Raw genomic sequence first — 25,178 nt, 5'->3', positions numbered from 1 at the left:
ACGACATTTTAATTGTCTGGTATTTGTAACAATATTCCCTAAAAGGCACAATCACCACGAACACGGCTAAAGCTAAAGGGTCAAGTACAGTATGACTAACTAACGTTGTAGCCTCTATAGCCGCTTTCACACCGCAGGACTTGCCGTACTTTAGTGCCGGTGTTGTGTCACATTATGCCTCCCTGTCATGAAATGCCCCCCTTGTCACGGGAACGTGCATTTCTAAATGACACGTTTACACCTCTAAATGACACGTTTACACCATAGGTTTACACCTTAAAACGATGTTTAAAACGAAAAGTAAACGTTCAGGGTTTTTATTAATGGTAATTTTCAGACTGAGTTGTTTAGTGGTAGCTCATAGTCTTGATTCTTCTGGTTTAACTTTTCGCTCCGTATTTGAGGTGTCGAAAATCATTCGTCACTTCCTTTTCAGTTTTTGTTTTTTTTAATCTTTTTTTTTATCATTATTGTTACGTCCTGTCTGTATAAACGTGCTTTAAAATGTATTGTTTAATTTTACATAGTTGTCATCTAATAATCAAAATATATGTTTACAAATGTTACATAGTCTTTGTCAGCATATTATTATATACGCTATGCGTACAAAATAAAAGTGTGACATTCATGAAACTTGCTCCATTTATTGGTACCAGTCCTAGACCCATACCCTGAAAAATGCTTGAGGGTGGGATTAATAGAAACCTCTCTTGGGGGGGGGGGGGGGGGGGGGGGCATTTTATGACAGGCCTGGCCATCACAATATGCCCCCCCTTGCTATCTTACAAAATAAAAGTGTGACATTCATGAAACTTGCTCCATTTATTGGTACCAGTCCTAGAACCATACCCTGAAAAATGCTTGAGGTTGGGATTCATAGAAACCTCTTTTGTTGGGGGGGGGGCATTTTATGACAGGCCTGGTTTATCATCCGAGTCAGAAATAAAACCAATATGGAGTGAGTGCTAGTCCTGCAATTGTCCAATACATTTACATACACACAAAAGAAAGAAAATTAGCAGAAATATGTTTCCAGACTTTATCAACATAACATTTGCGTTGGTAATTGCTACTATATTTGGCATCTTCAGCTGATAAAGGATTAATGCTTTGCTTGTTTTTTTCTATGAATCCCACCCTCAAGCATTTTTCAGGGTATGGTTCTAGGACTGGTACCAATAAATGGAGCAAGTTTCATGAATGTCACACTTTTATTTTGTAAGATAGCAAGGGGGGGCATATTGTGATGGACAGACCTGTCATAAAATGCCCCCCCCCAAAAGAGGTTTCTATGAATCCCACCCTCAAGCATTTTTCAGGGTATGGTTCTAGGACTGGTACTAGGACTGGAGCAAGTTTCATGAATGTCACACTTTTATTTTGTACGCATAGCGTATATAATAATATGCTGACAAAGACTATGTAACATTTGTAAACATATATTTTGATTATTAGATGACAACTATGTAAAATTAAACAATACATTTCAAAGCACGTTTATATAGACAGGACGTAACAATAATGATAAAAAAAAGATTAAAAAAAACAAAAACTGAAAAGGAAGTGACGAATGATTTTCGACACCTCAAATACGGAGCGAAAAGTTAAACCAGAAGAATCAAGACTATGAGCTACCACTAAACAACTCAGTCTGAAAATTACCATTAATAAAAACCCTGAACGTTTACTTTTCGTTTTAAACATCGTTTTAAGGTGTAAACCTATGGTGTAAACGTGTCATTTAGAGGTGTAAACGTGTCATTTAGAAATGCGCGTTCCCGTGACTAGGGGGGCATTTCATGACGGGGAGGCATAATGTGACACAACACCGGCACTGAGTAGTCCCGGCGGTGTGAACGCGACATTATTAGTACTAACGGAACTAAAGAACCAAAGTACCAGGGAAAGTCCTGCGGTGTGAATGCGGCATATGGTTGTAGCCTAGCAGAGTGGACAAGTTGCTGTTAGCTGACAGTGAGGCATGTACGTGTCCATCAAAGTGACCACGCCCTAATCTATGCAAACACTTCAAGACCTAATATAAATAAAAGGGTCGTGTTAGAAAACAATTCACTCACAGATTCATAATCATGAAGGTGGAATCTAACTATATCGATAATAATATGTATTGCATCCATGGGTAGAAACATGTTTTTTTCTGCTGTAAAGTTGGGCATTTTAACATGGGGGTCTATGGAAATTGCTCCTTTCTGCAGCCAGTCCCTAGCGGCCCATGTATGAACTGCAGTGTGTGGCACTTCCGTATTGGCGTCCCGGTGTCAGTACCAGATATGTTCGGGCTACCAGATATGTTCGGGTGTATTTCCGTCGCATCCGTCTTCCGTCATATCCGTCATATACTCACCTCCCTCTGCTCCCAGCGCTCTGCTGCCACACATCGGCCGTCTGCGGAACTGCAGCCGGAGGAACTCGGGACAGCTTGTTATGTGTGGGGTGCTATGGTGGGGTCCCATGTACTTGTGCACATAAATAATGTTTCTAATTATTTACAATTACTTTACTTTACGTTACTTTAGCCAACACTTTTATAAGGCCACTAGATTAGATAATTACGAAATGTGTAGATAGAATACATATATTTCAGGTTGTTATTTTGTCATTATGTTTAATGTTTTATTTACCTTTTAGTATTTTTATATAGTATTTGCACTTTGGAGAGGAGTTGGGAGACACACGACACATCAAATCACATCTACAGATCAAGGCGAAGCGAATGGAAGTACTCCCATACTCTATATACTAGCGTGAAAATGTTTGTGAAAACGTGTGCAAAGTCTCCGAAAATCCTAAAAATAAGCTCATATTTGAATTCCCCATAAAAAAAACACATCATTCAGTAAAAACAAGGCCCCACTGATCATCTACTCTCTGAGACGATTCCAGGGATGTCTGGCTTGAGTTTCGACCACCAGGGAAAGTGGACAAAAGTGCCCGAGATCAGCCTCTTAATTTACCCAGGGCCTAGTGCTTAGTTTTGGGCCTGAAAATTCAGGAAACTCCCCTGAGTATTTTATTAAATATCTGAACTTTGGAGAGGAGTTGGGGGACACACGACACATCAAATCACATCTACAGATCAAGACGAAGCTATTGGAAGTACTCCTAGCGTGTGAAAATGTTTGTGAAAAACGTGTGCAAAGTCTCCGAAAACGGAGCAGTGGCTGTGATGCTAGCTTTGCGGCTAGCGGTTAGTTGTTATTGTTTGAAGTTGTTGCTATGGAAACAACATGACGGAGAAACATTTTATATCTTCTACATATAATAACGGACAAAGTAAAGAATGAAGTGTAGGCTATGCCTGTTTGAAGTTGTTGCTAAGGAAACAACATGACGGAGAAAAAGTATAATCTTCTACATATAATAACGGACAAAGTAAAGAATGAAGTGTCGGCTATGTTTAAATGTTCGGAATTTGACCGTGATGGCCCTCTTGAGTTGCCGTAAAATATGACGAATATGACGGATGCGACGGAAATACACCCGAACATATCTGGTAGCCCGAACATATCTGGTACTGACACCGGCTCTTCCCCAGAGTTTGCAGCTTGGTTGGAGCAGGGGCTCTGTAAGGAAGTGGCAGATTGTTTCCGGCTGTGTATTTTCAAATTCTAGCGCACTCGAGCTGGTTTCTCCAAAATTACCTACCCCACCTTTAAACTTTCAGTATGTGTGCCAAGCTTTGGAAAAAATATGATAATTTTTGTATTTTCATTTTGAGAATAAAGTGAAAATGTGGAGAATGTGGGAAATTCAGTATTAGTACCAGGCCTGAAAAAACCATAAGATTATCTTTTCTTTCAGTTTGCAACACATATTTTTCAGTATTAGGGAAAAAAGTCGCAATAAATATGTTTCAGTAGTAGGGAGAAAAGTTGCAATGTTGGGATCAAACATCAAACTTTAAGGTTACATCAATCAACTAACGTTAGCAACCATACTGAAAGCTCTTCATTCTTACTTTTTTCCCTTATTCCTGGCCCATACTCTTCCATATACTCATGTGAGTGTCTTTGTTTTTAATGTTGTTACTTACTAGAACAGATTGAACAGACATTAATCGGATTTTTTTGGGAGAAAATGTACACTATGAGGGAAATCTCCTTTAAAATTAACCAGGAGATCATTGCCTTCATAAGTTGAAGAGATATTAATCAACATTCTTTAATTCTATGATGAATGCCCAAAAACACATGTTCATTGATTTCGCACTGTAGCCATACCTAAATGCTCAAAAAGTAATCAAGTTGACTTTAAAAATGTATACTTTTCAGAAAATGTTCTAATGTAGATGACTGTATGTGGATGCAAGTCATTGTATTTAGTAACGTGTTAGGTCTGTAAAAATGACCAATTGTGCCTAAAAGAACAGATTCATGAAATAACACAGTGACATTTTGTTTCATGCTGGCCATTTATACATCCGTATTAAATGAGATGACAAAACATGAAACAGGAATAACAGTACTGCAGTATTCTGTACTCCTTACTTGCAAGTGATATGTTCTGAATATATCCAAATGGACTGGACAAGTTATTATTTTTGTTCTCTGTAGATTCTGCAAAACGTTTCAGTGAACTGTACATCAGAGTCAGATATTCGGTAAATTGAGCAAGTAACTCCATGTGTTAGAAGATAAATCAATTAAAATCTAGATAAAACAGTCATAGCCAGGTGCACATATGCAAAATGGGTTGTGACTTCAGTATCCATGTAGTATTTAATCATTTCACGTATTTACTCCAGCAACCTTGTGAATTACGTCCGTGTGACTCACAAGCAAGATTAGAAGGAATCATTATTTTTAAATCAATTTTTCTGAGTTAATATACTTAAAGAAACATTCCACAAAGTCTTCTGAGTTAATGATTTTTACTATTATACAAAATCTGAATCTAATGCAGCAATTTATTATTATTATTAACATCATTCATTTTCATTATGATAAATAAAAAAAGAATAGCCTATGTGAGGCTTTTTGGCCCCTTGTTTAACACCAACAAAAAGGAAAATGGTGTAAAGCTTGAATTAAAAAGAAGGCACAATTAAAATGTGTTGATTAGAAAGTGATTAAAGTGCTAATTTTCATATTTTGTATCCTCAGTACCCACGGTCACTGCCGCATTGTGTTTAAATATGTGCATCCGAGACAAATGCAGAAAGCTCTGTGGAGCATTTCCGGTAAACATGATGGTGAAGAACGACTAGGGCTGTACCGAATACTAAAAACTTAATTCATAACGATGACAGTCAGATAAAAAATTCCAATGCGTTTTAAACCTGGTATTTCTGCACAGTTGCAGATACAGTTAGTCTACATGCACTAATATTATTAATAGGCCTCTTTTAGGCTGCTAAAATACGCCGGTTCAGAGAAGCTTGTGTTTTGGTGAAAAAGCGGCATTCTGAGTAAGTTATTGATAACTCATGCAGAGTTAACTTCAATTTTCCTCAATCTATTATTTTCGGGCACCTAGTAAGGATGCCACCTGGGCGCCTCCCTAGGGAGGTGTTCCAGGCACGTCCAGCTGGGAAGAGACCAAGGGGTAGACCTAGGACCAGGTGGAGGGATTATATCTCTTCGCTGGCCTGGGAGCGCCTTGGGATCCCCCAGTCAGAGCTGGTTGATGTGGCCAGGGAAGTTTGGGGCTCTCTGCTGGAACTGCTACCTCCGCGACCCGACCACGGATAAGCGGGAAAAGATGGATGGATGGACACCTACATGTGTTTATGTTGAAAAAACGAACACGTTATATCCATAAAAAAAGTCTTAGTCATTGACTTCATTCAAATGTATGATTTTGTTTTTTTCCTTATTTTTGGTGACAGACATCTGAATCTTCCTTCAAGAAAATCAATTGTAAAAAAGAAAGACATTCGGTACAGCCCTCTTCTCCACACTGTAAGGCAAAGTAAAAGGTGTTAAAATGTGTTGGATATGATTCTTGGCAGCAACCTCTACCGATGCCCAGTCCTTGGTTTTGATGGCGTGGCGTGGTCTGGATTCAGAGAGGTATTAAAGTCAGTAACATTTGGCTGTGTTATGTCAGCATCACAAGGTCCAATGTGACTCTAAGTTAGTGCAAGAGAGTCTAGCTACTTCAGCACTGTCGCTCACACACCGCCCTCCACTGCTAGGTCAGGCCAAATGCCCTCATAATTGCACTTGAGGTTACTTCATGTGAAAGCTAGATTTTCAGTTATTGTTCTGTCCGTCAGCGTTCAGACGGGCAGATCCGCAGATCCCTCTCCAGGTATTTCTTCATCCGCTGACAGCGAGGACACGAAACACCCGCAGCTTTGCAGGCCAGGTGAAACACCGCCTTACAATCTTTACACCTGGGGTAGAGAGGATAAGGAAAAGAGATTTAAAGAAACTGAATGTGACGGCGATTTAGAAACCAATACAAGTTCCATACCACATCTAGAACAACAAATAGATCCACATTTGCTGGATCCATCTATATTCTCAAATTGAGGTAATGTAAAATTCCATACTAACTAAGAAGAATGAAATTGAGGATTTAAAACATCTTTACACAAAGAATACAAAACAAAGTGATGAAGAGTCATTAAAAAATTTTTTTAATACCAAGACCTGACTTGGTCAAAAGGTCAACGTGTAGCTTGGTCTCAGTATATAAAATACAATGTGTAAGTGCCTAATGTAGAGAAAGGCAAATCTTAAAAAAAACAATATGGAACACTTTCCCTCCAAAATGCAGTCTTCATTCATAAACTGTTAACTTGAAACAAATACAAAGTATTAAAAAAGTCATTGTGGGGATGAACAAATCGGATACATACCTGGTGGTGATGTCAAACTGGAAGGGGAAGATGATGTCATTGGCGTGGCAGATCTGACAGATGAAGCCGCGCTGTGTGCACAGGTCACAGTGGAACACGTGGTTGGAGGCGTACTGCAGCAGTGTCAACAGGTAGTTTGCATATTGACCCTCTGCTATCTAGAAGAAAAACAGACATTTAGGGATGTTTCATGGTGGCACATGTGAGGGATATTAACAAAATTAACACAGCAGGATACCTGTCGCAGGTCCAGCACGCTGTACAGATGGCTCGACTCCAGCAGGTACGTCCGCTGCTCCATTCTGACAGAGAAATACAAAAACAGCAGTATTATATAATGTCGTAGTAAAATATGGTATAATGTAAGAGGCACCTGCGTACGCACACCTGGCCTGGAGTTTTTTGCAGGCTCCACTGCGGCAGGTGAGCAGGTAGTCTCCCAGCAGGCGCAGCCTCTGCCGCAGCACGTGGGCCTCAGACATGGGGTCTGCATGCTTCACCAGCTCAGGGTTTAGCTGATCCAGGTTCAGCAGAGGCTCCTGCTCCACCTGAGCCAGCAGATGCAGGGCCTTCTTACACACCTGGAGAGATACGCACACATCGCAGGAGGTCAGGACGTGATGAAGTGGTGTGTGTTGACTGGGTTTCTAACCTGTAGGGCTATAACCAATGTCTTCTTTTTGTATACCATCTGAATCATCCATTGAGGAATACAAATGTAGCTTTAAATGTCTATCGTCATATTTTAAGACGTCACCCACCCAAAAAGGAAAAAAAACATTCCCAATCTGATCAAAGTGATTATTTTCTATTAAATCCACTTACTTTAATGAATATAATTATTCAGTACGTGCTCCCCCTTGTAATTAGAATAGCAAACTGTTATTGACTACGGTGAAAATTTTGTTTTTGGAAAGATAAACGCCATAAAGTATGAATTGAAATATGGGAATTTTGGAAGTTAAGACATCTATTTATTTTTGTTAAATGTTGACTCTTGGACCTTAGAAGGCTCTGGAGTTTTGTGAAATCTTAGTATCACACACGTCAGAAATAATCTTTGCAGCAAGCACTGAAATCTATTGTAATGCTATAAATAGTATAATACTAATCTGTGTTCGCAACTGTATATACCTGGGTTAATACAAAATGAAAAAAGAAAATGAATTTTTCTTCTTCCTTGTCAAAATCTGGTGCCTACATTTTTCTCACATGTGAAATCATTGCAGTCGCTTTAAATTATGTTTCAGCCTGAAATCCGATAAGAACATCTACAGTATATACTGTAGGTAAAGCATGCTACACCTACCTCTCTTTGTGCGAGGTCCCAGTTGTGCACCATGCGTGAAGGGATAATGCTGGTGTCGCCGTGGTGACAGGAGTCACAGTAGTACTGTCGTGTGAACTCACAAAGCCGGGCTCTGCCTCGGGACGGGCCAATTTGCTGAGGACACCCTGCACATGACACACAGCAAACAAACTCAGCCATGATTCACAACAACAACATGAAAACAAATTCATCCAGGCTCAGACACACAACACACACTTCTGCATAGTATAGATACCCCATACATGTTGCCATTAGGATTTTTCAGTCTCAGTGTCAGTGAGAAGAGATTATTTAAATAAATGTATTATAGAACAGTCCCATGTTATTTATCAGAAAGAGTTTACAATGTAGATTGATGCTACAATTGGGACAAATGCTAAGTTAAATTAGTTTCTACAAATAAATAAATGTTGCTCTTGAATTCACAGCGCATCTCACTAGTTTGCTTGCTGTTGTCAGTTATAGTTTCATCATTTCCTCCCTCGTGATGTCATACATCTGAATTTCTACTACTTTCTGACAGTTTATAGACAAAGTGATTTATGGATTGGTCTGAAAAATAGCCATCATAATAGTCAAAAATGTAAATAATTGTTTGTTGCAGCTCTAAAAACCAACTACTTCTATCCTTCAACAAGCACACCATGCATCATTTCATCTCAAGCATGTCAATGAAACAAACCAGACTGGAGTGATCTGATTTAAAAGCAACTCAAAAAGGATAATCAATGTGTGTTCATGCTATTTGTTGCAATATTGAAAACTCAATGTTACCTGCACACTTGAAGCTCTGAGTGTCGAGCCCCTTCTCTGAGGGCACAGTGCACAGATTAACAAGCAGGGCTCCATCTTCTTTGAGTCTGTGCTGCACCAGTCTGTGGAGGTTTCCAGTCCCCACAGCCGGCTCAATGGAGCCTCCGTCCTCCCCGCTTTCCAGGTACGAGTCCAGAGCTCCGCGGATCAGAACCCTCCAGGAGCGAGCCTCCTCCGGGTTCTCCGCTCGGAGTCTCAGCGTGTCCCTGACAGTCAGCAGTTTGAAAAAGGCCGGCCCTCCCAGAGAGACGTCAGGCACCACGTCCCGGATTTCCTCAATCTGGTGGGTCTGCCGCAGCAGCTTCCTCCCCTCTTGGACCCGGAAACCTTTCAAGGCCTCCAAAGAGAGGGAGAAGACCAGAGGAGACCATGTCCGAGCCTCGGGATCATTGGAGAAGTACAAAACTGTTTCTTTGATCGCATCTGTTTCTATATCAGCAGTCCGAGTCCAGTCAAATTCCTGTAGAGGAGGCGCCTCCTGCCCCCCCCCTGTCCCTGTGTCAGAGGCTAGTGAAGTGCGCTCAGGGCTGGAGGGGGTGGAGGTCGGGGACAACGCATCCACACCGTTCTCAGTGGTGGGTACCAGAACCTCCCATTGGTCGTCAGCACGAGATGCTGGACGGCATTTCTTGACGGCTTCTACGATCCGGTCCACCCAGTCCTCGGCTTCGTCCCGATTGGCCGCCCGGAGGTACAGCCGCTTCCCAGGGAAGGCCACCTCGAAGCGGCCCTCGGGTGAGGCGATGCGAGCCTCCTCACAGCGCAGCAGGGAGCAGTTGTCGCTGCAGGTGCGCTCCTCTGCGTTGAGATACAGCCGGAACTCGTAGGGCGACAGCTCACAGTAGTTATCGCGCCACATTCCCATCGCACCGCGCCGCTCCAGCTGGCCGAGCTTCAGCAAGCCCCGGAAAGGGTTGAACAGCCCTGACGGAACAGAGTCACAGTAAGTTATTAAATACATTATTTTTGGTCTATTTTGACATTATGGAGACAGGTTGACAACTAAAGACTCATTTTATTTTTGACATAACTGCTTTGAAAACTATTTTGGATCCTGATTTCATATGAAAAGGTGATAAAATACTGTTTATAGGAAAGAGTAATACAACTGAAATAGAGCAGCAAAAATAAGCCAAATGGACAGAAAAACATTCCCAACTGTATTGATGATCTATTTATTATTGTTCTTAGGTTGAAGAAAATGCTGTTTTTAGCTCCTTAATATGGAGATTTCCTGCTTTTCTCTATGAAAATATGTTTTAAATAAAGCCCTAAACTTAAGTACTAAAATTAAGCAACTATTTATATCATTAATAATATTTGTTCTTACAAAAAAATTAACAAACACATAATTAAAAAAACAGTTTGGATATTATATAAAATAATGTAATTCTATATTTACTAATGTAAAATGTCGATGACTTAATCAGTTGTTTTCCTTTTCCAACATTCTTTAGTAAATGTAGTGCATGCCCATATTGCCTCAGTAGGTGATGAAATGAAAGAGTGACCTGCTGTAGACCAGTGATATGGTTACATTATAAACCTGCTGATGTAATTTAGTGAGATTATATAGCAGCAGCTCCATAGTCCAAGCACTGATGAGGTGACGTCTCGCAAGACATACAAGTTTATCACATTCCAGAACAATCCGGCTACATACTAATGAATGATGTAAGGTTTTCCATTATCAGCTGGTGGAAAACACCTGTTGTGATGTAACAGTCTGGGGTGTGGTTCCATTCCACAGGGTCAGGTGCTGCACGTAATTTCTGTCCTTTGTCAACAGTATTATTTACCTTTCAGCTTAACTCCTTGGTGGCCATGTTTACTGACCAGGGGCCTAATTTATAAAGCTGTGCGTGGGATTCACGTGGGAAGGTGTCTTATGTAGGACAAAGCAAATAAATACGCACAAAAATATTCCGTCCTACGCCGGTTTCCCTTTATAAATCATAATCAACTCGAAATGCGCCGCATCATTTATGAGAATACATTTCTTAACAAGAGAACATCATCGAGGGGTGATCAATAACATTTCCGTATTTATTTATTTCTCCAAGTTATGTTTTTGTGTGCACTGAGGAGTGCAGGCGTTTGTTTAATCATTTTAAGATTGGCTTTAATGAATTTTTTTTCTTTCATATATGATAAATGAGGTAATTTTATTTATGGTATTCTTTCCACATATTTCTCTACATTCTTACTTCTGCCAACGGTGTCGCAGTTTCTCGTCTCTCCTGTTTTTGTTGTTTTTTACGGATGGGTCAGAGTGAGCGTGGAGGACCGCACATTTTTCCGTCGTTTATTTTTTATAAATCGCAAAGATTGCTTAGAAACTGGCGTACGCCATCTTTTGAGCGTACGCAACGTTTATAAATGAGGCCCGGGGTTGCGTTCCGATAATCCAAAAATCAGCTCCTAACGTCTAACCCTATCTCCTATTCCTTCACGGGGTTAAGGGATAGTGGATAGGAGAATTCAAAAGGATTTAGGAGAAGAGACTGCGGTAGTTTAGAGAATCCGACTGCACTTTCACTATCCGACGTGTTTATCATGCGCCAGCGGACGTCATGAATGTGCGTCTGCTGCTGCTGTGGAAACTATGGAAACTACAGTTTTCTATACAGCGGACTACAACATGGATGTTTAATAAGAACGAGGGACTACTGTAAACTCATCTAGAGACTCTGCACCGTGCTCTGATGCTGTTGCTTTGCTTTATGAACGTGGACAACAGAGAAACATATTCTTCATGACCAAAGTTGGAATTGAAATAAAAAAGGAAAGTGAAACGTATGCTCGTCACCCTCTCCCTCCGGTCCACATTAATACAAATGATCCCAATACGTATGATTGTATGAACTATGAAAAGATCTTAAAATCAATACAAATGTATTTATTATAAACGTGAGTCTTTAACATCTATCACTGTGTATATCACCAACATTCAAACATCTTTTAAAAGTTGAACAAACCCCACACAGCTCAGTAAAGACTGTGAGATGTTGACTTTATTTGATCATTTCAGTAAAAACTAACGTTCATATTTCTCTTTTTGATTATAATACCGATGAATGTTCAAAACAAAGCACTGTGGCAACTTACCACATACGTTTTAAAATGCTTAATAAGCACCGTAACTTTCATGATATAATTTCTCCGTCATAATCGGTTGTTTCCGTGAACGGCTGACTGTTGTGTGACGCAAATGCTGCGGCTGCAATGCATTGTGGGGCAGCATTTTCTCCTCTCCTTTCGGTGAGGGAGGTCCAGTGGTTCCTAAGCTAAAGGAGGTTATAAAGGAAGTTTGGAACCTCCTTTCCTATCATTCTAGAGCAGTATTTCTCCATACCAAGGACCACTTAACCAATAAACAAACACTCGCGGACCACCTAACTCCACAAATATCCCAAAACACAACAACAACGTTTTTCTAGAACAGATTATAAATCGCCTGGAAATGGTACAAACAAGTGGTAACATGTGTGGCAAAGGTGTTGCCCTGGGCTATACCATGCAATAGAAAGTGAAACTTAAGCTCACTCCATTGCGGAAATATTCCCGTGAGAGTGCGGAAAACGTAAATGTATTTATTTATTTCAAATGTGAAATGTGACCAATATACTCACGGACCACTAGGGGGCGCTCACGGACCACCAGTGGTCCGCGGACCACACTTTGAGAAGCACTGTGAGAATTCGTACGGCACTTATCATGGCTGCCTCTGAGGGACTTCCGGGTCATTTCACTCCGTTAGGAAGGTTCCTAAGCTAAATGGACTATTGGAACGCAACCCCAGTCTGAGAATACTCTCTCCAAACTTAACCTAAAAAAATCTAGCGAAGAGTTTTAGCTAGAAAATGTTATCTTGGTGTGGTGGACCCAGTTTCTAGGTATGACACATTACTGATGTTTGATTGGTGAATCAAAACAATAAATAAATAAAATGCCCTTTTAGTGACATGGGCGTAGAACGGACTATGAAATCAACAGGCCTAATCATGCTATCATTTAGTTTTTATTAAAGGTGGGGTAGGTAGTTTTGGAGAAACCAGTTCGAGTGCGCGAGAATTTGAAAATACACAGCCGGAAAAAATCTGCCACTTCCTTACAGAGCCCCTCCTCCAACACACACACGAACGCGCACATGACCAATGAGGGCACGAGATAAGTTTGTGCACAGATGGAAGGCTGACAGGCAGGTAGGCCATCCAGTTACTTTAGCCGGGCCGGCTAAAATGATTGGTCGTGCTTTTTACAGCGCTACAGCTTCCACAGATGACGTTTTTTTATGGATTTTTTGTCAAAGCACTTAAGATATTCATTGCTATCGGGATGTTAAGAGCATTCCATGGAATATAACAAAAAGTGTATCTCGAGCCGGTTTCTCAAACTTACCTACCCCACCTTTAAGGTATGATGTTACTATAAATTTAATGTTATCTTATGACACATCTGATGTATAATTTGTAAGCCACACTTTATGTTTAAAACACAGGCTAATTATATAGTAGCATATGGAGATGCTGAAATTGTTCAGTTATTTGCATACGTTTGTTAACCATGCTGGTCATTTTAGTAGTTAATCTATTTAATAGGGTTAGGTTTAGTGCCAACATTTAACAATGTCTGTGATCACTGGCCAGTCTATATGCAGTGGCGTTGCTTGGCATGTTAATCTACTTTAAAAAAAAAAAAAAAAAAGTCCTTCTCCATACTACTAATAGTTTTTAACCTTAAAAGCCCTTAAGGGCTAATGTCCTCTGTATATAACTTGACCAGGAGCGAGTCTCTACTGTAAGGGGAGATTCTTAGAAAACAGAAAACAGGTAGGAAAAATGTATTTAGCCAGAATGATTTCGAACTGCATGTTTCACCTCTTTGTCTGCGATGGACGACGCCGGGGGGGGACTGAGAGGGCTCAGCCGGGGGGGCAGGAGGAGGCGCCTCGCTCTGGTCCGGCACCTCCTCCAGGCGGGGCATGTAGATGTCATCCTCAGAGATCCAGGAACGAGAATGCTGCAGTAGAAAAAACAAACATTTTGTAATAACGAGATATAAGAATAATGCCCAAACAAAGTTTGTGCATGTAAACTCTCTGCCTGTTTCCCTGCAGCATTTAAAATAATCGAACTGCATTCGATTTAGATTTGTATCTACATGAACATTTTGCAAAAAACGGAACGACATGTCGCATTGCCATCAGACTAATGTAAAGTGGTGCAGGTCTAAAGGTTCTTTTATCAACAATACCTTATTGCAAGGACATAAAATGACAAGGACACTTAGGGCTAAAGTAATTTGTAGATTAATCAGAAAGTATTTAATTTACAAAGTAAGTTAGCAAAAGTCATTGGCAAAAGTGCCAATACATATTTTAATTTGATAGTTGATCTGTTTTTCACAGTTTTATAATCACTCTAGAGCCGAATAACTTTGGTTTTTGGAGACAAGACAATTGAAGATATCTTCTTAGAGCTTACAAACAATTTGATAGACATTTTAAACTATTTTCTGACACTTTTTGTTGATTAAACGACAATTAAATGCTTTCAACCTAAATGAGTTTTGGATCAGATGTTCTCAATAGAGAACACAACTGAGCTGTACTCAAAACTATAAATAGATAACAGGAGGTTTATTGAGGAGCAGTTTCTATTGCCATGTGTCTTTGTGGTTATTAGTGTGAGAGCTACTGTTATGAATAGTGTCTTTCTCTGTTAAGGGTCATGTAAAGATGAAACTCATTTATCACTTAGCTTGACTAATTTGAATTACCAATGTGTAGACACCACAGAAGGTCCTGCTTTTAAGGAACATTGAGACATACCCTGCGTCTGAATTAAGAGTGCTTTATGGGTATTTCATGCTGCAGGAAGGTAATTATCTGTACCAGCGTTATCTATAACATCCTGCCACCGGAAAGGTTTTATAACATCTCTTGATTTTTTAAACACAGCAGGACTAACTTGTGATCTCCTTGAATGGTAAACATTTTTTAAATGTTCCAGGAATTATTCAAAAGCTTGTGTAGATGTTCCATGCTGACAAAGAGTCAGGTGTCCTATGTGTCATTTCCTAGAATATGGGCAGTTCTGGAGCAATTCTGCATTTCCTCATGCTAAGCAATATGAGTAAAACACTTATTGCTTAGCACTGTTTTAGAAGTTCTGTTTTTTCAGAAAACACAGGAAACACGACTTGTATATTTAAAAAAAAAAATATGGATCTGTTAGCTTTCCCAAAAATTGTATTTGTACTTGTTTAAATATAATAAAGCCTTTAGTGGGTGCCGGTTTCAGATGACCTTATGTTGGTCCTCCTGGGTCCTACATGTTATTGTTTTTATTGTATTTGTTGTTTTCTTTTTATTGTACGTAATCTTATTTTCTTTTTATCTTGTAAGTTTATTATATCTTTAAGTACTAAAGCACCCAGATATTGTTCCAAACTGTATTAAAGTAAACAGGTATTATCTTGAACTGTATTGAAGTGAACATGTATTATTTGGGACTGTTTAAAGTAATCCTATATATCTAAACCTTCTTACTTACACTCCATGACCCAGAGACCCTGACACACACACCTCCTGTCTCCATGCAGCACACACACATAAACTCCTTAACCCAGATATCAGCAACACACACACACACATATGCCTCTGCTTATCAGCATGCACACACACACACACACACACACACACACACACACACACACACACACACACACACACACACACACACACACACACACACACACACACACACACACACACACACACACACACACACACACACACACACACACACACACACACACACACACACACACACACACACACACACACACACACACACACACACACACACACACACACACACACACACACACACACACACACATACACACACATACACTTTCCCTCACTAACACACACACGTTCTTTTTTCAAGGTTCTTTCTGGGAATAATCTCAAGCACCAATATATCTGTGTACAATGTTTGATTGTTTTAAAAGAATAGTTTGTGTGAAATCTTCCCTGGGAAAGTAAAGGAGTTAACCCAGGTATAAGATAAAAAGTGATTCTGACCTTGTAGAGTTCCGAGGTTCTCACGCTCTGTTCAGAAGAAAAATACTTTTTCCCAGAACTCTGATTCGCTGTATTGGGCCCGACCCAAAGTGAATCCAACCAGTAAGAACGCCTAGGGGAGTGAGCAACCGACCCAAACTCCTCCCCACGGACTCTCTGATTCGCTTAGGAGTAAAATGGGACGGAAGAGCCGACACACATCTCCGCCCCCAAATATGTCCATATATACTGTTGTTTCTTCATGCAAAATGCCCCCTGTTTCTGACTGGCTGGTCCCGATATCTGTATCGCACGGCAGTAGAGCGGGGAGCCCGGAGTGTTCTGTTTCAGGGCACTCTGTATTTCGTACTGTGTTTTTTACTGTATTAAAATCAGATTATTGTTATAACTTTTATGCCGGTGTTTTGAACTCCTTTTATTAAATCTGACCAGGCTCATCTAAAGGACAGCGGGGAGCAGAGGTGGGCTTTAAGCCACCACTATTGTGTTTGCTCCTACAGTACTGTCATTCATGTTTGCTGATCTGTAAAGCCCACTGAGACGAATGTGTTTTGTGATATTGGGTTATATAAATAACATTTGATTTGATCTTTTTGTTGTATTTTTCTTCTCTACATAATTAATTTCCTTGTACAGTTTTCACTTCTTAAATCAGCTTTTGGTCAACTGTAAGCTACTGGCCATTTTATAATTTTGCACAATTTGCATTTGTTCATATATTGATCTTCATGTTTCTACATTCTATCTTCTGTTTTTATCTCTAACTATTAGGAGACTGTCCTCTTATTTAAATATACTTACTGATAGAGAACCTGTGGACAGTTTCCTGCTCAGGATGCTGAGGGAGCGACTTGAGCCTGGATGCACTGAAGGCTCTGGAGTTTCTTCTTCTTCCTGTTCAGGCTCTGTAGTCTCATGAGAAAGGTTTGCATGTTCTTCTTCTACAGACTCCACCGGCTCACTGTATGTGTCCAAAGGGAGCACAGCAGAGGTATTGTTGCACACTTCAGGCAGAGTGTAGTCAACATGATTCTCATTAGATGTTGGCGAGAGCTCTGAATCAGATTTTGGACGAGGGTCCACGAGGTCCTGGGATGAAGAAGGGGGACCCTGGGTCTCGCTGTCGGACCCGCTGAAAACGGCCGTCTCCGAGTTCTGGTCGGGATCCGTGCTGGAGACGAAGGAGTCTTCACGCATGGAGTCCTGACTGCAGTGTCCGCTCTCCCTGAACTCTGTCGGAGAACTGCAGAGACAAAGACAGGTCATGATACGTTTTACTGCAAGCTTAAATAAGGGGTATGAACAGCCTTTAAAAAGTTACATGCAAGCACCTTTCATTTCCAGACTCTTGTATCTTTTATCATCACATTTAAATTCTTACAACAAATGCAACTGTGAGAAGTCCAGTATACCCACAGCAATATCCACGTATATGTTCACTTTGTTTATTTGACCAGCATATTCATATTAACATTTTGATAATGTTCATTAAATCCTAACTAGCTCTGTTAGGTGAGACGCTAGGGGGAAATAATAATATATAAAATCAGGATTGCTTTATTGAAAGAATTCAAATATTTTTGATTTACATGGGTGACAAAAGTGTTGATTGATGAATTACCCAATAACTTGAAAATCTAGCATTTTTGGTTTAATGGTTTGAATCAAGCACTTTCCAACATTTAAATACTTTATATAAAAAAGAGTTAAATGTTCTATTTACAAATTATAATACATATTTACATTAGAACATATTTTTCTTATTTTCAACATTTTCAAAGAAAAGCACATAGATCATTCTCTTGAAAAAAAAAAAACTTGAAAAAAAACAAACATGTTTTTTTATTTTTTTTTAAAGGCTATCATTTCCTTAAACAGCTAGACACCTTTTAACCAACAGCAGTAATAGAGAATTCATTAAGGACTATTTTTAGGTGCGGATTAATCCACATTTGGTGCTTTAGTGAGTATTTATAGCAGTAGGACATTTAATAGGATTAACTCCAGATAAACTACAGTCAGTGTGTTGACGGGAATAAAGCAACATGTCACCCAGTGCAACAGTGTGGCTTATCAATGCTCTCTATGGCATACAGGAATACAATTAGATTTGTTTTATCATTTAATCATTATTGGCCTTTTTATAGGATTTGTTGACAATAAGAATTATAAAGAATACCACCACATACATCCTTTTTCCTCTATCTGCTCAAATCAAAACACACACTTACTCCTTCTGTAGCCTCTTGGTGCTGATGTTGACGTTTATGGGCATGTCCAGGTCGTATGAGGACCAGGGCTCTCCCGTGGGGCTGCGGGGGTCCTGCCCCTGCAGCAGGCTGTCAGAGCTTAGGCTGGAGGAGAGCTGCGAGGAGCCTGTGGTGTCCAGGCTTACATTTGAGGAGTTCATTGCATTCCTGCCCCCTTGTAATACCCCTGTGCCTTTCCCTGGGCACCCTCTCTGCATATCCTGTGCATCTGAAGAGCCTGACGACTGCGACACTGTATCCCATTCTTTGTTTACAGATTTGGCGGTGGGGTGGTCTACGCCGTTGAGGGGCAGTTCAACCGTGTCCGCCTGGGACATGGGGCAGAGTCCGGCGAGGGCCAGAGGCGTGGTGGTCCATTCGTTGAGGACAGCAGACTTGTAGGATAGGTTGAACGTAAGAGAGGCGAGACCCTGGAGGTAGCTGAGCAGGACTTCCCGCTCCTCAGTGTTCAGGAGCAAGGCACTGGGCTGGTAGTGGCCCCGCAGCTTGGAGCCCTCACGAAACAGTGATGCTAAGTAGCACTCCAGCAGGCCGTGGTTGAGGGCCAGCCGCAGCCACGCTCGGCAGCGACCCACCTCTGTTCCCACGAAGCTGATCTTCTCCAGCTCAGTGACCACATCACTGGGGAAATAACGCAGTTATTACACTTTGGACTAAGATTTAGCAGATCAGTATAAAACATTTAGGGCTACAACTCAAGATTGCATATACTATCAGTTAATCTGCTGATACATGTCTTGATTTATTGGTCTATAAAAAGTCTTTGAATAAGGAATATGCTGTTCTTCGTTGCTTGATTTGACCAGATCCTTTTAGTAATTGTATTTCTAAATGTGTTACAAATTTAGTGACACATTCAGACCATCAGGGAAGAAAAGAGAAATATATTGAAATGTGTTTTATTGTAATTCCTTCTCATGCATGCTTCTAAAAGTTATAATATATATTCATATATAAAATAATTATAAAAAGAAAAATATTGTATATTATATATACAGTGGAGCAAAAAAGTATTTAGTCAGCCACCAATTGTGCAAGTTCTCCCACTTAAAAAGATGAGAGAGGCCTGTAATTTTCATCCTAGGTACACTTCAACTATGAGAGACAGAATGGGGGGGAAAGAATCCAGGAAATCACATTGTAGGATTTGTAATGAATTAATTGGTAAATTCCTCGGTAAAATAAGTATTTGGTCACCTACAAACAAACAAGATTTCTGGCTCTCACAGACCTGTAACTTCCTCTTTAAGAGCCTCCTCTGTTCTCCACTTGTTAACTGTATTAATGGCACCTGTTTGAACTCGTTATCAGTATAAAAGACACCTGTCCACAACCTCAAACAGTCACACTCCAAACTCCACTATGGCTAAGACCAAAGAGCTGTCAAAGGACATCAGAAACAAAATTGTAGACCTGCACCAGGCTGGGAAGACTGAATCTGCAATAGGTAAGCAGCTTGGTGTGAAGAAATCAACTGTGGGAGCAATTATTAGAAAATGGAAGACATACAAGACCACTGATAATCTCCCTCGATCTGGGGCTCCACGCAAGATCTCACCCCGTGGGGTCAAAATGATCACGAACGGTGAGCAAACATCCCAGAACCACACGGGGGGACCGTCAATGACCTGCAGAGAGCTGGGACCAAAGTAACAAAGGCTACCATCAGTAACACACTACGCCGCCAGGGACTCAAATCCTGCAGTGCCAGACGTGTCCCCCTGCTTAAGACAGTACATGTCCAGGCCCGTCTGAAGTTTGCTAGAGAGCATTTAGATGATCCAGAAGAGGATTGGGAAAATGTCATATGGTCAGATGAAACCAAAATATAACTTTTTGGTAAAAACTCAACTAGACGTGTTTGGAGGAGAAAGAATGCTGAGTTGCATCCAAAGAACACCATACCTACTGTGAAACATGGGGGTGGAAACATCATGCTTTGGGGCTGTTTGTCTGCAAAGGGACCAGGACGACTGATCCGTGTAAAGGAAAGAATGAATGGGGCCATGTATCGTGAGATTTTGAGTGACAACCTCCTTCCATCAGCAAGGGCATTGAAGATGAAACGTGGCTGGGTCTTTTCAGCATGACAATGATCCCAAACACACCGCCCGGGCAACGAAGGAGTGGCTTCGTAAGAAGCATTTCAAGGTCCTGGAGTGGCCTAGCCAGTCTCCAGATCTCAACCCCATAGAAAATCTTTGGAGGGAGTTGAAAGTCTGTGTTGCCCAGCGACAGCCCCAAAACATCACTGCTCTAGAGGAGATCTGCATGGAGGAATGGGCCAAAATACCAGCAACAGTGTGGGAAAACCTTGTGAAGACTTACAGAAAAAACGTTTGACCTCTGTCATTGCCAACAAAGGGTATATAACAAAGTATTGAGATGAACTTTTGTTATTGACCAAATACTTATTTTCCACCATAATTTGCAAATAAATTTTTAAAAAAATCAGACAATGTGATTTTCTGGATTTTTTTTCTTCTCATTTTGTCTCTCATAGTTGAGGTATACCTAGGATGAAAATTACAGGCCTCTCTCATCTTTTTAAGTGGGAGAACTTGCACAATTGGTGGCTGACTAAATACTTTTTTGCCCCACTGTATATATATATATATATATATATTGTATATATCTTAAATTATAGTTACAAGAATGAAATAAACACACTTGGATAATAAACACAAAACCAATTGAGCAAGACAATGATCATCTGTGCATCTCTTGAAAGCTTGATTTATTCCTATCAATAACTCATATTTGAAAATGTTCCCTTTGTCATGATATAAGAGAAAGAAAAATAGTAAACCATCACATTAGAGAACCAGGAATCAGTGAATGTTTGGAAGTCTTGCTTTGAGAATGAAAATAACTATTTTCTGGTCATCGAAATAGTTGCAGATAAATATTCTGTTAATCTTATCGGATTCATCATTTCAGCTCTTATTCTGTCTTTTTGAGAATAAATGTGCCTTTACCGATGGGTGACGGTCTTGAGGAGGCTCCAGAAGAAAGGCTGTGGGAGCGGACATCTGCCTCCCTTCCGACTCCGGCCCCCAGCCTCAGAGCGGACGTACTTGCTCTTGATACCGTGGATGAAGATGGCCTCCAGCGCACAGCAGAGCAGGTTAGCATCGCTGTCCTCGCTGGTGACCACTGTGTCTGACGTCACATATCGCTTCTGAAGGGCCTTGAGCGACTGTGCAAGCTTATCTTTGATCTACATGTGACAATGTGTGAGAGGGAGAAGTATCATCAGCTTCCTGCTTTTCTTTTGGAGAGAGGTCCACTGGGGTGTGGTGCGGATGAGAGCAGGTTAGCACATAACTTATAACTCTGTTCACAAACACATATAAGAGCCACAGCAAAAAGAAAACACTAATCAACATTTCTTCATTCCAATCTCTATCTTGATGGGGAATAGATTGAGTGAGGTTAGTGGCCATGGGGTTACAACAGAGGCCTTTAGATTATCTACAGTCACATGACACCTGCTGTCAGCTGACATGGACAGACAGAGAACATAAACATAACCTACATTATGGTATAGGTTGCTTACTTCTGCAAAACTCAGAATGCTATGTATTCCACCGGGTCACCGCAGCGCAGACGGACCCGGTGGAATACAGGGTCTACCGCGTTTAGGAACCGTTAAGCAGAACCAAAATTGTGTATTTTGTATGGGTACCCGGTACCCGGCATTTTCTTATCGGTTCTCATCTGGAACCGAGTTTCGGTTCCCAACCCTACTCACAGCTAAATGAAATAATCTAGGACCAGTTACTTGCCTGCCTCATAGTCTCCCCATGACTCACATACATTTATTCAGCAAGTCAGCAGTACATTGGTACACTGTCTGCAAGTCCTGTTGTAAACAACTATATTAAAACAGACTTACAGTACATTGTGCGAAGGGTTTTCCAAGACTTTTTAAACATTAAATTCACTTGAAGAACCTTTTATCTAATAATATCACATGTGTTTAAATTGCTATATGTAATAGTGTCCTATCTTATACGTTCTTCTCATATTAATTTGTCATGTATGATGTTTTTCATACATGTGCTGAATGTATAATGAGCCTAGGCCTGTCCTATGAAACGGTTAACATAAATACATACATTCAAAATGTATATCTATATAAATAACATAGACTTGACTGTAAAAATAAGTTTGCCATACATCAATCACTGAGTTAAGATCAGGGCAGAAGTGGTATAATGTGAAGTACAGTTACAACATGTTCCATGTCACAACCTGTCTATGTTGAGACAAACTCCATGAGCAAATAAAGATCAACTTGACACCTTCACATTTAGCAGAGGGGCAAAGTGAAAGCAGCTACAAAGTAACAAGATCATATGTGGTAAAAGCCTGTGGTTTTACCTGTTTGACATCTTTAGCCTCAGGTGGCGTATCTGGCATCTGTGTAGCTAGCATGGCATCTTCTGGGAAGGTTTACGCCCACATGGTAAACTGAAACATATCAAACAAAAGACTATTCAAAACTTGAACTTCTCTAATAACCACGATATTGACCCCTGCTTCCCCAATGACATGACATTTAATAGTAAAGATGAACAAACAAGCTGTGCAAAAGGCAAAGCATGTGATAATAAAGGAAGCTGTTTTTTTTCCTTCTCCTTCCTTCCTCACTACATTTTACAAGTACACTGAGCTATCATTACATTTGCAATCACGAGACTGAGTTCTGATACATATCTGCTCTTTCATGGTTTCAGTAAGGGACTGCTTTGTAACTGAGTCATGTGAGGACGCTGATTAAAAGAGTGGTGGTGTCAGCAGGGAAGTAGCAACAAAATGCCTCAGGACTAACTTCCTAAAAAAAAAGCACTTAGAGGGCAAATCAGGACCCACTCAGTATTTCACTCAGATTTCCTGACATGATCAACACGCAGATAAGATTAGCTTTAAACTGTTTAAGAGCTTTATTGCTCCTCAAAAATAGAGATTTAGAGACATTGTTAAGTGAGTGGTGATTAATAGCAGCTGACTCAACAATTTGTACACTTCATTTATAAAGAGGGGACAATCATGTTTGACACAATACAATACAGAACCAGATTCAATGTAACATATAACCGTAATATCGTTAGTATCATGGTACAATATGATACAGTATGTGATGCTTAACAAGGTGTAGTGGTGTAGTAACATTGCATAACATCATATATTTTATATATAAAAGATATAACTATTACAGTACAATAATGAGAAAAAGTATATGGGTTGAGTATAGTACATAAGATAGCATAACATACAGGTGAGGGCTGCAACTAAATATGTCCAATTTATCTGCAGACGATTCTTTAGATTAATCATCATTTGGCCTATAATATGTCATAGTAAACAAAACGTGTAAAGTGATATCTTAAAATATCTAAGAAAAGCAAGATATCTCCATATGTAATAAGGACAAAAACAGCATGTTTGATATGTTGAAAGAAAAATAAACGATCAATTGTTTTGAATAATACAATGATAATTTCTCTGGTGATCGACTAATCGATAATGGTGGCCGCTCGAAGTACCATATAGTATGTGCTATAGTACAATAATATAATATCTAGTATATGAAATAACATGGTGTAAGATATGACATAATGGGGTGTGTAGTACACCAATATAACATAGAATTGAATAGATATCAAATATAACAGTATCATAATAGTGTTGTACAGTATATAAAACCTAGAGTAACAAGCTACTGAGAAGGGAACAAGGGATTATTTAACAACATTATTAGAAAATACAGTGTGGTGAATAATTGACCTTACAGCAGCATGTTGAGACATGTTTAAGTAAAAACTAGCATAACATCACATCTCCATAATCGTCAACAATACTGTACAGCAAGTTGCCAATTTTTAGTTAGCTTCTGTTTTGGGCGTGTGTGGGAATTTAGGCTCGACAGGGACGCTTGACCCATCGTAATAGTAAACAAAGGTAACAGGAAACAAGATGTAAAGCACAATTCACATAGCAGTTCAGTTGAATCCATAAAACATGACATTAACAGTAAACGTGAGGCTGAATAATGTGGTGTTAGTAGCGGTTAACGTTAGCTTTCTTACCGAAACAAGGCTGGCTAACTTGCCATTAAGGTCTAGGCACCCGCAATATCCTCCGGAAATGGCTATAAATTCAGTAAATGTACGTTAAAGTCATGTCAATCCGTACAGTCGCTCTCCGTAGCTTTGAAAACACCAAAAACGCAAAAAATATCGTTAAATAAGATTTGTTTCCTGGAGAGGTGAGAGCTCTCTTGTCACTATCACCATCCAGCTGAAGACAGATGCATCATGGGAACTTAACCAGTGATGCCTTCAGGCTCTACATGAAATACAGTAACAATGACATGAGCGTGACAGGAATGTACACAACCAACATTTAACAGAAAATAAAGATACCTCATCATCATGTCTCAAACGGATCCGAATATCCTACAGCTTTTGTTCTGATCAGTGCAACTAGAAGAAGTATACAAAATACCACAAAAGGGTATTTATTACTATACAAATAGCATTGACATTATTAATGATGTTATTGCGCTTATATGTGTAGTATGCAATTATTCAACTTAAATAAGATAACTAACATTAGTATAGCTGTCATTTTTTCACTAACATAAATTACTCACTTAATCATAACAATTAGTGGGAAAAAGCGGTAAAAGTCGTTCTGCAGTGGTAGTTATTGTTTACGAGTCACACGTAAAGGCAGCACAGCTTTTGAGGCGTGCTGATGTTGTGGCTGTATTGCTGACATGAGAGAACTTCATGTTCCCAGTCTGTCCTCTCAGAGTTCCTGACTGTTACAACACAG

The 25,178-nt window shown here is 40.0% G+C and overlaps 1 protein-coding gene across 2 annotated transcripts; it reads right to left on the bottom strand.

The window, feature by feature from the left end:
* Positions 1 to 4,408: 4,408 nt before the first annotated feature.
* On the bottom strand, positions 4,409 to 24,669 carry plekhm1 (pleckstrin homology domain containing, family M (with RUN domain) member 1). Of its 2 annotated transcripts, XM_034218155.1 has the most exons (12): positions 24,428 to 24,669; positions 22,719 to 22,808; positions 21,311 to 21,552; positions 18,294 to 18,953; positions 16,864 to 17,305; positions 13,850 to 13,991; positions 8,931 to 9,893; positions 8,136 to 8,281; positions 7,214 to 7,407; positions 7,065 to 7,128; positions 6,827 to 6,984; positions 4,409 to 6,358 (listed from the first exon to the last, which is right to left on the bottom strand). In XM_034218155.1, exons 2-12 carry the CDS (start codon positions 22,770 to 22,772, stop codon positions 6,235 to 6,237), a joined length of 3,189 nt encoding a protein of 1,062 aa, XP_034074046.1. In that variant the 5' UTR covers positions 22,773 to 22,808; positions 24,428 to 24,669; the 3' UTR covers positions 4,409 to 6,234. The 2 variants fall into 2 exon arrangements, 1 of the variants encoding a protein (XP_034074046.1); XR_004569179.1 differs by lacking the exon at positions 4,409 to 6,358 and having other exon boundaries at positions 6,881 to 6,984; positions 7,212 to 7,407.
* Positions 24,670 to 25,178: the final 509 nt, after the last annotated feature.

This window comes from Gymnodraco acuticeps, unplaced genomic scaffold (assembly GCF_902827175.1).
Source record: "Gymnodraco acuticeps unplaced genomic scaffold, fGymAcu1.1, whole genome shotgun sequence".
Classification (NCBI taxonomy): Eukaryota; Metazoa; Chordata; class Actinopteri; order Perciformes; family Bathydraconidae; genus Gymnodraco; species Gymnodraco acuticeps.
This window is presented reverse-complemented; position numbering and strand designations above follow the sequence as displayed.

Bases quoted from the DNA above. Each gene is read 5' to 3' on its own strand.
- plekhm1 (XM_034218155.1), bottom strand. From the start codon at position 22,772: ATGCTAGCTACACAGATGCCAGATACGCCACCTGAGGCTAAAGATGTC. The intron at 9,894-13,849 runs GTGAAACATGCA...CTGTTCCGTCAG, and splicing joins CGTCCATCGCAGACAAAGAG to GGCTGTTCAACCCTTTCCGG. The intron at 6,985-7,064 runs GTATCCTGCTGT...TTTTTCTTCTAG, and splicing joins GCGTGCTGGACCTGCGACAG to ATAGCAGAGGGTCAATATGC.